The 14,427-nt window shown below is 40.0% G+C and overlaps 1 protein-coding gene across 32 annotated transcripts in view; it reads right to left on the reverse strand.

The window, feature by feature from the left end:
- The window catches only part of CLASP2 (cytoplasmic linker associated protein 2), a 220,561-nt gene that overhangs the window by 180,343 nt on the left and 25,791 nt on the right, over window positions 1–14,427 (reverse strand). For all 32 annotated transcript variants that reach the window (XM_033212967.1, XM_033212966.1, XM_033212944.1 and 29 more), the window contains exon 6: window positions 13,254–13,351. In XM_033212967.1, coding sequence (XP_033068858.1) covers window positions 13,254–13,351 — 98 coding nt within the window. The remainder of the gene's footprint in view (window positions 1–13,253; window positions 13,352–14,427) is intronic.

Genomic DNA, 14,427 nt, shown 5'->3' on the forward strand with positions numbered 1-14,427 from the left:
GGGTCTCAGAGTCTTCATCTGCCAAGTGACTACCGACTTAGAGGAGGGAGAAATGGTAAGAACGGCTAGGGGTAATAAGTCATTGGCCTATTTCAGTAAGAACATTAAAGTATTAGCTACTTGCATATGATAAAACCCCTATGAGGTTAACTCTGATGAGAGGAAAATCAAATAAAGAGCTTCCTCTAACAAGTAACGTTACTAACAAAAGATATAAATCAAGAAGAAAGGAAAATTATAGGTCAATGTCATTTTGAGCATAGATGCAAAAATTCTAAGCACATATATGCACACTTCATTTATAACAAAATAAGAAACGAAGAAAGATGTTTTCAATAAGTAGTACTGGGTCAAGTGACTATCCACATGAAAAATTTTTTTTACCTGAAGTCTTTAATCATTGTATTTGCCGAAAAACAAACAAACGCACAAATCCAAGTGGATTATAGATCTAAATGTGAATAAAACTTTCAAGACAATTACATACAAGAATGTCTTCATACATTAGGGTAAGCAAAGATTTCATAAACGGGGCACAGAAATTTCTACTCATAAAGAAAATGACTGGCCGGGCGCGGTGGCTCAAGCCTGTAATCCCAGCACTTTGGGAGGCCGAGACGGGCGGATCACGAGGTCAGGAGATCGAGACCATCCTGGCTAATACGGTGAAACCCCGTCTCTACTAAAAAATACAAAAAAATTAGCCGGGCGAGGTGGCGGGCGCCTGTAGTCCCAGCTACTCGGGAGGCTGAGGCAGGAGAATGGCGTGAACCCGGAAAGCGGAGCTTGCAGTGAGCTGAGATCCGGCCACAGCACTCCAGCCTGGGCGGCAGAGCGAGACTCCGTCTCAAAAAAAAAAAAAAAAAAAAAAAAAAGAAAATGACTAAGAACTACTTTAAAATTAAGAATTTATGTACATCAAAAGGTATCACAAGAAAGTACAAAAGCAAGTCACAGAGAGAAGGTACTTGAAGCATATAGCGTTGACAATGGCTTGTGCACAGAACATATTAAAAAGTTCTACAAATCAAGTTTTTAAAAAGAGAACTCAATTAAAAAAAAAAATGGGCAAGAGGCCTGAAAAGAACACTACAAAAGACATCCAAATGGCTGATAAACAGATTAAATCATGCTCCTCTCTATTTGTAATCAGAAAAATGCATGTTACGACCACAATGAAACACCACACCCACTAAAAACCTAAAATTAGTAAAAATAAGCCTAACAATACAAAATATTGGTGAATATGTAGAATAATGGAAACTTGCAACAGTACCTGTGAGAATATAAATGGAATACCACCACTCTGGAAAACTGTCCATATCAATTAAATGTGAACATCACCTCTGACATAGCAATTCTACTCTAAGATATATTCCAAAAGAATGAATTAGTATGTACACCAAAAAGCATATACAAGAAAGTTATTAGCAGCATACTCATAAAAACCGTAAACCAAAAATAATGCAAATGTCCATCTTCAGTTTGAATTCATAAAGTATAGTCTATTCATACAATGGAAAACGATAAGGCTATCAAAATGAACAACTGTAGTTGGATTCAACAACCCAACACACACACACACACACACACACACACGTAAAAAACATAATTTTTAACAGAAAGAAGGCACACACAAAGAAGTATATGATTCTATTAATATAAAATTCAGAAACAGTCAAAACTAAACTATGGTGTTAGAAGTCAGGATTATGGTTACTTTTAGGAAGAGAAGAAGCAAACATTTAAAAGGATATGAAGTGGCTTCTGGGATGTTGTAATGTTCTACTTCATCTGTGTGGTGGATACATGCATGGACTCATTTTGTTATAATTTATAGATTTGTATACTAATGATTTGTGCACTTTTCTGTATGGAATTCCTACCTGAATAAACATTTAAAATATTTTTTAAAAAAGTAATTCCCCCCTCTGATTTCCATATGTAAGAAGCTTGGAAAGTTGCTACTCTGCCCTAACAACAAGTAAAAACTTAAACAAACTAAAAAATCGACAACTCTTCTTAGATTTGCAAGAAAAGGGAGGTCACAGGGCAAACAGCTGCACCAAAAATTAAGAGACGGAGAGACGAAAACAGAGAATCACAACTTATCAGAGCATAACCCATCAGCAGAAACCTCTGTGAAAACCAGTGTCAGGGTAGGAAAGCCTGACCTGTAGTTAACAAATTGCTGGAGGCTCCGAGTGGACAACTCTTGGGAGTTAAAAACTCCAGGGGACCCAGTCATGATGGTGCAGAGGGAGACCACACTTTTAGAGTTTTACCTCCAGGAGTTCAACTTAGTTTTCAGAGTGAGTATCAGTGCAAAATCCTATCATGTTTCCAGCAGGGAGAACCAAAACAGAACCAATTTGAAATATGTGAGTATTCTGTTCTCCTTAACAATGTCTGGCCTTAAGTGAAACTATTTAATTAGATTTCACCTGCTGGGGTTTCATCAGAGCCTAACTGACCTAGGAAAATTCCCATCTTCTGCTGCTCTAGTTCTCCAAGCGGAGAAATGGAAATCCCAAACTCCAGGCTACTATACTCTTCCACACCAAGAAAAGGGAAATACATGATTCCAGCCCACTCTAGCTAGCCATCCTGTCCCACCTAAGTGAGGGGAGAGCGGGGAATACTTAAGGAACATTTGTGAAGTTCACAATCCAGAGGCACAGGCTCACTAAAACAGACCTACTCATAGGACTATAGAACACTTCCTCTACCCCATACCTTACCAACACATTACTAAAGGCCTGTTTCAAGTAGTTCCTTTTACCTGTCATATCATGTCCAACTATTACAAAAAAAATTACATGGCATTATGAAAGACAAAAAAAAAAAAACAAAACAGAGAGCAAGTATCAGAACCAGACCCAGATATGGAAGATATGTTGGAATTACCAGACCAGGAATTTTTTTTTAAACTATGATTAATATGCTAAGGGTTCCAAAGAATGAGGTAGACAGCATGCCAAAAAGGAAAAAAAGAAAAAAAGACAATAGATGGGTAAGAGAGAAAGAAATTCTAACAAAGTACCAAAAAATAAAATAAAATAAAAAAGCTGGAGATCAAAAACTTAATAAAATTAAAGAATGTCCTTATTGGGCTTATTACTAGACTGCACACTGCTGTATCTTTGAGCTTGAGGAAATCTCAATAGAATTCTCCAAAACTGAAAAAGCAAGGAAAAAAGAGATTGGAAAACAAAACAGAAGCGACTATCCAAAAACTGTGGGGCATCTATAAAAGGTGTAATATACATGTTAATGGGGGATAATAGAACAAGAACGACAGAACAGCAAAAGTATTTGAAAAAAAGGACTTGAAACAATAATCACTGAGAATTTCCCCAAATTAATGTCAGATACCAAACCGCAGATCCAGGAAGCTCAGAGAACACCAAGCAGAACAAATGACAAAAGAACTACACTTACACATATCATATTCAAACTATAGTAAATCAAAAATAAAGAAAAAAATTATTGAAGTCACCAGAGGGGGAAAAAACACTACCTATAGAGGAGCAAAAGATAAAAACTACATCCCACGTCTCCTCGTGCAAGCAAGAAGAAAGTGAAATAAAATATTTAAAGTGTTGAGAGAAAAAACACACTAATCTACAATTCTTTTTAGATTTTATTTCCTACCAATCTAGAATTCTATACCCAGTAATATCATCCTTTGAAAGTAAAGAAGAAGAAATAAAGACTTTCTCAAAAAAAGATTGAAGGCATTTGTTGCCAGTAGTAATGCTTGCAAGAAATGCTAAAAAGAAGTTCTTTAGAGAGAAGGAAAATGATACAGGTCAAAAATTCAGATCTACATAAAGGTATAAATCTAACAAAGTAAGTGTAAGACTTTATGAGGAAAAGTACAAAGCTCTGATGCAAGAAACCAAAAAACAAGAAATAAATTGAGATATATTCCACAGTCATGGATAGGAAGGCTTGATATTTTCAAGATGTCTGTTCTTCCCAACTTGATCTATGGATTCCATGCAATTCCAATCAATATTCCAGCCAAGCTGTTTTGTGGATAACAACAAAGCAATTTTAAAATTTACAGGGAGAGGCAAAAGACCTAGAATTGCTAACACACTATTAAAGGAAAAGAACCAAGTTGGAAGATTGACGCTACCTAACTTACAAAACTACGGGCAGTAAAGTATTAGTGAAAGAAGAGACAAATGGATCAATGGAACAGAATAGAGAGCCCAGAAAGAGAGCCACATAAATATGATAAAAATGATCTTTGGAAAAGGGACAAAGTCAATACAATGAAGAAAAGATAGTTTTTTCAAAAACTGTGCTAGGACAACTGGACATTCACAAAAACATCCATCTAGATACAGACCTACATGCTTTCTCAAAAGTAATTCAAATGGATCACAGAATACAAAAAGCAAAACTATGAAATGATTAGAAGATAACATAGGAGAAAATCTAATTGACATTTGGTTTGGTGATGACTTTTTAAATACAACACCAAAAGCATGAACCATGAAAGAAATAACTGATAAGCTGAACTTCATTAAAATTAAAACTTTCTTCTCTTTGAAAGACACTATCAAGAGAATGAGAAGACAAGCCACAGAGTGGGAGAAAATATTTGCAAAAGACATATCTGTTAAAGGACTGCTTCCCAAAGTAAACAAAGAACTCTTACAACTCAACAATAAGAAAGTTAACAATCCAATTTAAGTAGGGGTAAAAGATCTGAACAAACATCTCACCAGAGAAGATATACAGATGGCACACAAGCATACAAAAAAGTACTCCAAATCATAGGTCATCAGGGAAATGCAAAATTAAAACAAGATACCACCAAATACTTGTTAAAATGGCCAAAACCCAAAACACTGACAAGATCAAATCCTTGTGAAATGTGAAGCAATAGGAACTCTCCTTCACTGCTGGTGGGAATACAAAATGGTATTGAAAGAGACCAAATGAAATCTACAGGCAGGCAGCCCGGGCGGCGCCTTGAGCCTAGTTAGAAGTTGACCCTACAGGCAGACAGCCCGGGCGGCGCCTTGAGCCTAGTTAAAAGTTGATGCCGGACCTAACCGATAATGTTATCTATAGATTTCAGATGTTGTATAGACAAGCAATGTGAAAGTCCCTGTCTTGTTCTTTTTCTGTTCTAATTACTAGTGCTTGCCATATATCTCTCAACTTCCTGAGCCCAGTATAAACATATCCCACCATATGTCTCCCCTCCATATATCCCTCAACTTCCTGGGCTCATCCCACCATATGACTCCCTACCATATATCTTTCAATTCAAAGACTACCATATATCTCAACTTTAGAAGGACACCACCTGGAAAATCCCCGATAAGAAAACAGCCGTTTGTGAGAGCACGGGAACCAATAAAAAACTGCTAAATGTATAAACTTAAAATGTTAACCAATTGTAATGCTGTAACCTAGAGAATTCCCTCGTTCCTCTGCAACTTTACAAGTCCTGTTTACATTAGGCTATAAAAGGCAAGCGCACGCATTGTTCTGGGCCCTCCTGTATGTTGTGGAACGGAGGGACCAAGTTCGAACTTGCATTAAAGATCCTTGCCGCTTGGCTTTGACTCTGGACTCTGGTGGTCTTTTTTCGGGGAACAAACGGTCTGGGCATAACATTTGGGGGCTCTCCCGGGATTCCCCAAGCCCACCAGACCCCTGGTCAACGGATCTACTAGGATCGATCTGCTAATAGGTGAGCCGGCTCGTCTGTGTTTGCCCGTCTTCGTCTTTGTCTGTCTGTGTCCGTTCTGAACCTGCGGCTCTTTAAGTCCGCCTGAGGCTGTTAGCCTGTCTGAATTCGCGGCTCTTTAAGTCCGCCTGAGGCTGTTAGCCTGTCTGAATTCGCGGCTCTCTAAGTCCGCCTGAATCTGTGACTCGCGAGGTCTGAAGCTGGCATACGTCCTGGCGGACGCGCTATAGGACAGCCAGCAGAGACCGGTGGGAGACGTCCCCCGGCTCTCATCTGGTTCTTGTTTGCACTTATTTTGACCCAGATTTCTGGAGCGCGCCTGCGACTGACATAACTTGTTCTGACCCAGATTCTGGAGCGCGCCTGCGACTGACATAACTTGTTCTGACCCAGATTTCTGGAGCGCGCCTGCGACTGACATAACTTGTTGTTGATATTCCAGCAACTCACTTTCCCTTGCAGGACCTGTTTACCTGATAGCGGGGACCCACTGTCCACAGAACCCCCTCCATACCTCTCCCGGCTGCAGGCCTCAGCCCCCCACCCAGGTTGAGCCGCGGGAGGGAGCAGGCAGACGGGAGGTGGCTAGCGCACCCGGACCCACTACAAGGGAAAGTAACTCTGAAGGGCTGGCGTGGGTCCTCTGTAAGCTGAGCGCTGGTCCCATGGGCCCCGCTTTTCTTTCTCTATACTCTGTCTCTGGGTCTTATTTCTTTTCTAAAGTCTCTCGTTCCACCTAACGAGAAACACCCACAGATGTGGAGGGGCACGCCACCCCTTCATCTGGTGCCCAACTTGGAAGCTTTTCTCTAAGGTGAGGGTATGCTGGAGTGTGGTCATTAAAGACAAGTCGACGAAAGACTCCCGAGTACGTCTACAGTCAGCCTTGTGTGTGCTGGACCAGTCAAAGAATCCTATGCCACAATCGAGAAAACGAACGAGCCTTCATCGCCATGGCATATTTATATAGAAAAAAGGGAGAGAAAATGTTGCAGGGAGTCAGAAACCTTGAATGGAGGGACTGGCTACAGCCACGGCAAAAAACATAAAATATGAAGATGTCATGGACATTTTATTACTTCTCCGAAATTAATACTTTTGTAATTTCTTATGTCTGCCTTTACTTTAATACTTTTGTAATTTCCTATGTCTTTACTTTAATCTCTTAGTCCCATCATCTTCTTTGTAAGCTGAGAAGGATATATGTCACCTCAGGACCCTGTGATGATTGAGTTAACTGCACAAATGGTTTGTAGAGCATGTGTGTTTAAACAATATAGATTCTGGGCATCTTAAAAAAGAACAGGATAACAGTGATGTTCAGGGAACAAGAGAGGTAACCTTGAACTGGCCGCTGATGAGCCGGACGGAACAGAGCCATATTTCTTCTCTTTTTGAATGCAAATAGGAGAAATATCGCTGAATTCTTTTTCTCAGCAAGGAATATCCCTGAGAAAGAGAATGCACTCTGAGGGTAGGCCTATAAACGACCCCCTTGGAGGCGTGCCGCCTTTTACAGTTGAAGCCGAAGGGATGAAATAAGCCCCGGCCTCCTGTAGTGCTCTCAGGCTTATTAGGATGAGGAAATTCCCACCTAATAAATTTTGGTCAGTCAGTTTGTCTGCTCTCAAACCCTATTTCCTGATAAAATGTTATCAATTGAGTATGCGTTTCCAAAATTTCATTAGCGATTTTAATGTTAACACCATCCTGTGCTCTCATCCTGCCCCCACTTACTTTGTAATATTCTATTACTTTATAAAGTTTGTAATCTCAGTGTCATGATGACAATGGTAAAATTCCTCTATGTTTCCCCTGTTAGCCCCCTTCCTTGGACCTCTGCTAAGTCTACTATTTCTGCTTACCGTAGGACCTTGTGTTATTAACAGAATTTTGCGGTTTGTCAGGGAAAGGTTTGACACCATACAGCACATGGTCCTCATAGCCCAATAACAACCTGTAAACGCTGAAACAGAATCAGACTTATAAGACCCAAGATTGGCTCTAGAGGTACTTGAGAAAGGGAGGAATGAAAGAGACCAAATGAAATCTACAGGCAGGCAGCCCGGGCGGCGCCTTGAGCCTAGTTAGAAGTTGACCCTACAGGCAGACAGCCCGGGCGGCGCCTTGAGCCTAGTTAAAAGTTGATGCCGGACCTAACCGATAATGTTATCTATAGATTTCAGATGTTGTATAGACAAGCAATGTGAAAGTCCCTGTCTTGTTCTTTTTCTGTTCTAATTACTAGTGCTTGCCATATATCTCTCAACTTCCTGAGCCCAGTATAAACATATCCCACCATATGTCTCCCCTCCATATATCCCTCAACTTCCTGGGCTCATCCCACCATATGACTCCCTACCATATATCTTTCAATTCAAAGACTACCATATATCTCAACTTTAGAAGGACACCACCTGGAAAATCCCCGATAAGAAAACAGCCGTTTGTGAGAGCACGGGAACCAATAAAAAAACTGCTAAATGTATAAACTTAAAATGTTAACCAATTGTAATGCTGTAACCTAGAGAATTCCCTCGTTCCTCTGCAACTTTACAAGTCCTGTTTACATTAGGCTATAAAAGGCAAGCGCACGCATTGTTCTGGGCCCTCCTGTATGTTGTGGAACGGAGGGACCAAGTTCGAACTTGCATTAAAGATCCTTGCCGCTTGGCTTTGACTCTGGACTCTGGTGGTCTTTTTTCGGGGAACAAACGGTCTGGGCATAACAGTATAAGCACTTTGGAAGACAGTCTGGCAACTTCTTACAAAATTAAACTTACTCTTACCATGCAATACAGTGATTGTATTCTTTGGTATTTACCCAAAGGAGACCAAAATGTATGTCCACACAAGCCTGCAAACTCACATTTTTAGCAGTTTTGTTCATAATTGCCAAAACTAGGAAGCAAATTAGATGTCCCACAGTAGAATGGAAAAACTGTGGTAATTCCAGATAATAGAAAAGTTTTCAACCCTAAAAAGAAATGAGCTATCAAGCCATGAAAAGACATGGAGAAAACTTAAAATATGTATTACTAAGTAAGTGAAAGAAGCCAATTTGAAAAGGCTACATACTGTATGAATGTAACTACATGGAGATAGTAAAAAGAAGAATGTTGCCAAGGGTTAGGCCAGAGGGAGGAATAAACAGGTGAAACAGTATGGATTTTAAGGCAGTAAAACTATTCTGTATGATACTGTAATAGTGGACACATGTCATTATACATCTGTCCAAACCCATAAAATATACAACACCAAGGGTCAACCCTAGTGCAAACTATAATCTTCGAGTGATAATGATATATCAATGTAGGTTCATCAATTATAACAAATGTACCACTCTGTTGAGGAATACTGAGAATGGGAGAGGCTAGGCATGTATAGGGACACAGATTATACGGGAAATCTCTGTACCTTCACTCAATTTTACTGTGAACCAAAAAGTGCTCTAAAAATAAAGTCTAGCCAGGCATGGTGGTTCATGCCTATAATCCCAGAACTTTGGGAGGCTGAGGTAGGAGAATTATTTGAGTCCAGAAGTTAAAGACCAACCTGAACAACATAGGGAGACCCTGTCTCTACAAAAAATTTTAAAAAATTAGCCAGGTGTCGTGGTGTGCACCTGTAGTCCCAGTTCAGGAGGCTGAAGTGGGAGGATTGCTTGGGACCAAGAGGTTGAGGCTGCAGTGAACCATGGTCACACCACTGCACTCCAGCCTGGGCAGCAGTTAGACTCTCTCTCAAAAGAATTAAATTAAAATCTATTTAAGAATAATAAAGCTGGGTACAGTGGCTCATGCCTGTAATCCCAGCACTTTGGGAGGCGGAGGCAGGCGGATCACAAGGTCAGGAGTTTGAGACCAGCCTGACCAACATGGTGAAACCCCCTCTCTACTAAAAATATAAAAATCAGCCGGGCGTGGTGGCACATGCCTGTAATCCCAGCTGCTCAGGCCTCAGGTTGAAGCAGGAGAATTGCTTGAACCTGGGAGGCAGAGATTGCAGTGGGCCGAGATCATGCCACTGCACTCCAGCCTGGGTGACAGAGTGAGACTCCATCTCAAAAAAAAAAAAAGAATAAAATAATTTCAATATAAATTTAGAAAAGATATGTATACACACACACACACACAAAATACATATGTTAACATCACTTCTTTCTTTCATCCATAAAATGATGTAGAATTTACTCAAATGGAATTCTTATTAGTCCTGGAAGTAGAAAATGAATAGATGATCAAGTCAACAAAAAGCTTATTTCTGACACAATCTTATTACCAGCAAATAATTGGTACTGGCAAACAACTACTGCTAAGAGAGACAACTAAATATGATGAGACACATCATACTAAAACACATCACAACCTATGAAGTCGCCTTGCTCTTCCTGACATCCTCCCACAAATATCTGTTGAAATCTCTAGATTTAACTACACAATAACAGGATATGAAGAGAAAATAATATGTTAATCACAGGAAAAGAATTGGCAAACTCCAGAATGGGGGATACTTCACAGAATAAACTGTCAGCTTATTCAACAAATAAAACACAAGGATAAAAGAGTGTTGGAGTACATAAAGGTTTTAAAAGACTTAACAAAACATAATGTAACATACAGACTTTATTTGGACCCTGATTCAAAAAAAGCACATACAAATTACTACGGTTTGAATTTGATCCCTCCAAGCCTCAAGTTGAAATCTGATCTCCAAGCCTAACGGGAGGTGTTTGGGTCATGGGTGTGGATCCTTCATGAATAATGTCCTGTCCTCCCTGGGGCAAAGAGGAGTGAATGAGTTCTCCCTAGGTTAGTTCCTATGAGAGCTGGTTGTTATAAAGAGCCTGATTCTTGTTCTCTAGCTTCCTCTCAGGCCAGGTCATCTCTGCAAACCCTCCTCATCGCTTTCCACCTGTGAGTGGAAGCAGTCAGAGGCCCTCAACAGAAGCCTAGCAAATGCTGGCCCGATGCTTCTTGTACAGCCCCCAGAATCACATGCCAAATAAACCTCTTTTATTTATAAATTACCCAGCCTCAGATATTCCTTTACAGCAACACAAAACAGATTAAGACACACACTTACAGTATTTATGAAACGACTGGAAATTTGAATCCTAACTACATATTTGATATTATAGAATTAGATGAAAAAAAAACTTAATAGAGTGTGCTGATGGTATTGTTGTTGTGACTGACAAGAATTTTTTTCTTTTAAAAATGTATTGAAATATTTATAAGTGAAATGTCATAACTTGGACTTGCTTCAACATAATACAGCACAAGGGTAAGTAGTTTAGGGTATAACACAAAAAACTGGATACACACTAATAATCCTTCAAACCCAGTAATAGGTAAATGAAGGTTCATTATTTTATTCCACCTCCTTTAGTATTTGTTTGAAATGCTAAATACCCCAATAAAAAGTTAAAAAAAATTCCTTTAGTGAATCCCCTTAAAATTTCATTATGAAGAAAAAAAATACTTCAATATGAATATCCTTAATAAAAGTATATAAACTGATAAGTAATAAAGAAAAAAGCCACTGAAAAATATTTTCTGATACACTAGAAGATTATCAGCAGGACCTTTAGCAATCTGATGCCATACTACTCATATATTATTGATTTATTTTTTATTTGAACATGTTTTAAGAGTAGGTTTTAAGAATAGTGATTAATTTTTTTTTTTAATTTGTCAGTTGTTTGGCTAGAAGTAAGGATAGAAGGGACTTAACGGTTAGTTCTTGAGTGTGAGAGACTGAGTATCAAAGAGCTGAGATTCCCTGCTACAGTCTACCTGTATGTTAATTGTGGGACAGATTGTCAGCTTCCTTTGGTTATTGCTGAAATTGGCTGTAAAACATTTTGCAATTGTAAGAACCCTAGAATTGGTTACTTATTAAGCTTTTAAAAAACTGATGCTCGGCCGGGCGCGATGGCTCATGCCTGTAATCCCAGCACTTTGGGAGGCCGAGGCGGGCAGATCACGAGGTCAGGAGATCGAGACCATCCTGGTTAACACAGTGAAACCCCGTCTCTACTAAAAAAACAAAAAAACTAGCCGGGCGTGGTGGTGGGCACCTGTAGTCCCAGCTACTCGGGAGGCTGAGGCAGGAGAATGGCGTGAACCCGGGAGGCGGAGCTTGCAGTGAGCCGAGATTGCACCACCGCACTCCAGAATGGGCGACAGGGCGAGACTCCGTCTCAAAAAAAAAAAAAAAAAAAAAACCTGATTCTCATACAGTTTCTGTTATCAAATAAATTGTATGGTACCTTTCAACAGTACATACTTTTAAAGTATTTACTTGACGAATGAATTAATATTTTTAGTAAATCCTTGCTCAAGCATCTCCCAAATAATGACTATTATCACCCGATAATAGTACATAATTACACACTAATTACACACTAAATAATAAATGAATATATAATGAAACAATGGCAAAAAACATTATAGGATCTTAAGAACTTTTTAAATGGTGATAACATATATATCCTTTCGTATCTTTTGAATTTTAAAACATTTCTGCTGGCTGCAGTGGCTCACATCCATAATCCCAGGGAGACAGAGGTGGGAGGAGCGCTTGAGCTCAGGAGTTCAAGACTGGTCTAGGCAACATGGTGAAACCCTATCTCTACAAAAAATACAGAAAGTAGTCAGGCGTGGTGGCACATGTCTGTTATCCCAGCTACTTGGGAGGCTGAGGTGAGAGGATGACTTCAGCCCGGGAGGTGGAGGTTGCAGTGAGCGGAGATCGTACCACTGCACTACAGCCTAGGCAACAGAGCCAGACCTTGTCTCAAAAACAAACAAAACAAAAAAAATTTCAAAAATTTGAACCTATTTAAAATAAACAGGCTGGGTACAGTGGCTCTCGCCTAATCCCAGCACTTTAGGAAGCTGAGGCGGGCAGAACACTTGAGGTCAGGAGTTCCAGACCCACCTGGTCAACATGATGAAACCCTGTCTCAACTAAAAATGCAAAAAATGTGCCAGGTGTGGTGGTGTGTGCCTGTAGTTCCAGCTACTCGGGAGGCTGAGCTGGGATAATCACTTGAGCCTAGGATGCAGAGGCTGCAGTGAGCCAAGATCGTGCTACTGTACTGCAGTCTGAGCAAGACTCTGTCTCAAAAAAAAAGAAATTAAAATAGGCCAGGTGCAGTGATTCATGCCTGTAATCCCAGCACTTGGGGAGGCTGAGGTGGGTGGATCACCTGAGGTTGAGAGTTTGAGACGAGCCTGACCAACATGGAAAAACCCCGTCTCTACTAAAAATACAAAAAATTAGCCGGGCATGGTGGCATGCACCTGTAATCCCAGCTACTCGGGAGACTGAGGCAGGAGAATCACTTGAACGCAGAAGTCAGAGGCTGCATTGAGCCGAGATCACGCCATTGCACTCCAGCTTGGGCAACAAGAGTGAGACTCCATCTCAAAAAAATAAATAAATAAATAAATAAATAAATAAAATAAACAAAATGAAAACTATTAAAACTAGTGGTGGAAAAAAAGGAACCAAATTTAGCAAGACTTACCTAGCAGGGGGAATTCCTCTCTTATAAAGATCCATCCTCACTTTTTCTCCCACATGTCTATAAATCTCCACTACAGCCAATATTGCAGCATCTCTCACCTGTCAAAGAATTCAGAACTTTTTAAGAAACTTATATATGATACAATAAAATACTTCATTTCAAGGTGACATTACACTAATAGATCAACTTGAAGCTCTAAGTGGGTTTTAACGCCTCCAAACCCCTGCATATATGGCTTGGCATCCGTAAAAACCCAAGAGGGCCTGCCAAGATACTTCTAGAAAAAACTACTAAAAGACGATTTTACAGAAATTTGAGAAACTTGTCAATAAAAGTTACTTATGAAGCTTTTTAAAAATCCATTTGTGGCCGGGTGCAGTGGCTCATGCCTGTAATCCCAGCACTTGGGGAAGCCAAGGAGGGTGGACTGACTGACATCAGGAGTTGGAGAGCAGTCTGGCCAACATGGTGAAACCCCGCCTCTACTAAAAATACAAAAAAATTAGCTGGGCGTGGTGGCATGCGCCTGTAATCCCAGTTATTCAGGAGGCTGAGGCAGAGGAATTGCTTGAACCACGGAGGCAGAGGTTGCAGTGAGCCGAGATTGTGCCATTGCCCTCCAGCCTGGGTGACAAAGAGCGAGACTCCATCTCAAAAAAATAAATAAAATAAAATAAAATAATAATAAAAAAATTTTAAAAATCTATTTGTAGGCCAGGCACAGTGGCTCATGTCTGTAATCCTAGCACTTTGGGAGACCAAGGCTGGTGGATCACCTGAGGTCAGGAGTTGGAGGCCAGCCTGGCTAACATAGTGAAACCTCGTTTCTACTAAAAATTAAAAAAAGTAGCCCAGCGTGGTGGCACGTGCCTGTAATCCCAGCTACTTGAGAGGCTGAGACAGGAGAATCGTTTGAACCAGGGAGGTGGAGGTTGCAGTGAGCCAAGATCACACCATTGCACTCCAGCTTGGGCAACAAGAGCGAAACTCTGTCTCAAAAAAAAAAAAGATTCCTACCTGTAGTAATATTATGTAAACAACTGCCAATAATTATATTAATACAAATTATGATCATGGTTAATGTATTTTCCTGTATTAAAACTGCATTTCAAGAATGTGGCCTGAACTCAAACAGGTATTTTTTACACTAATATTCACAGCAGCATTATTTACA

The sequence above is a fragment of the Trachypithecus francoisi genome, unplaced genomic scaffold (genome assembly GCF_009764315.1).
Source record: "Trachypithecus francoisi isolate TF-2019V2 unplaced genomic scaffold, Tfra_2.0 Lachesis_group0, whole genome shotgun sequence".
NCBI lineage: Eukaryota > Metazoa > Chordata > Mammalia > Primates > Cercopithecidae > Trachypithecus > Trachypithecus francoisi.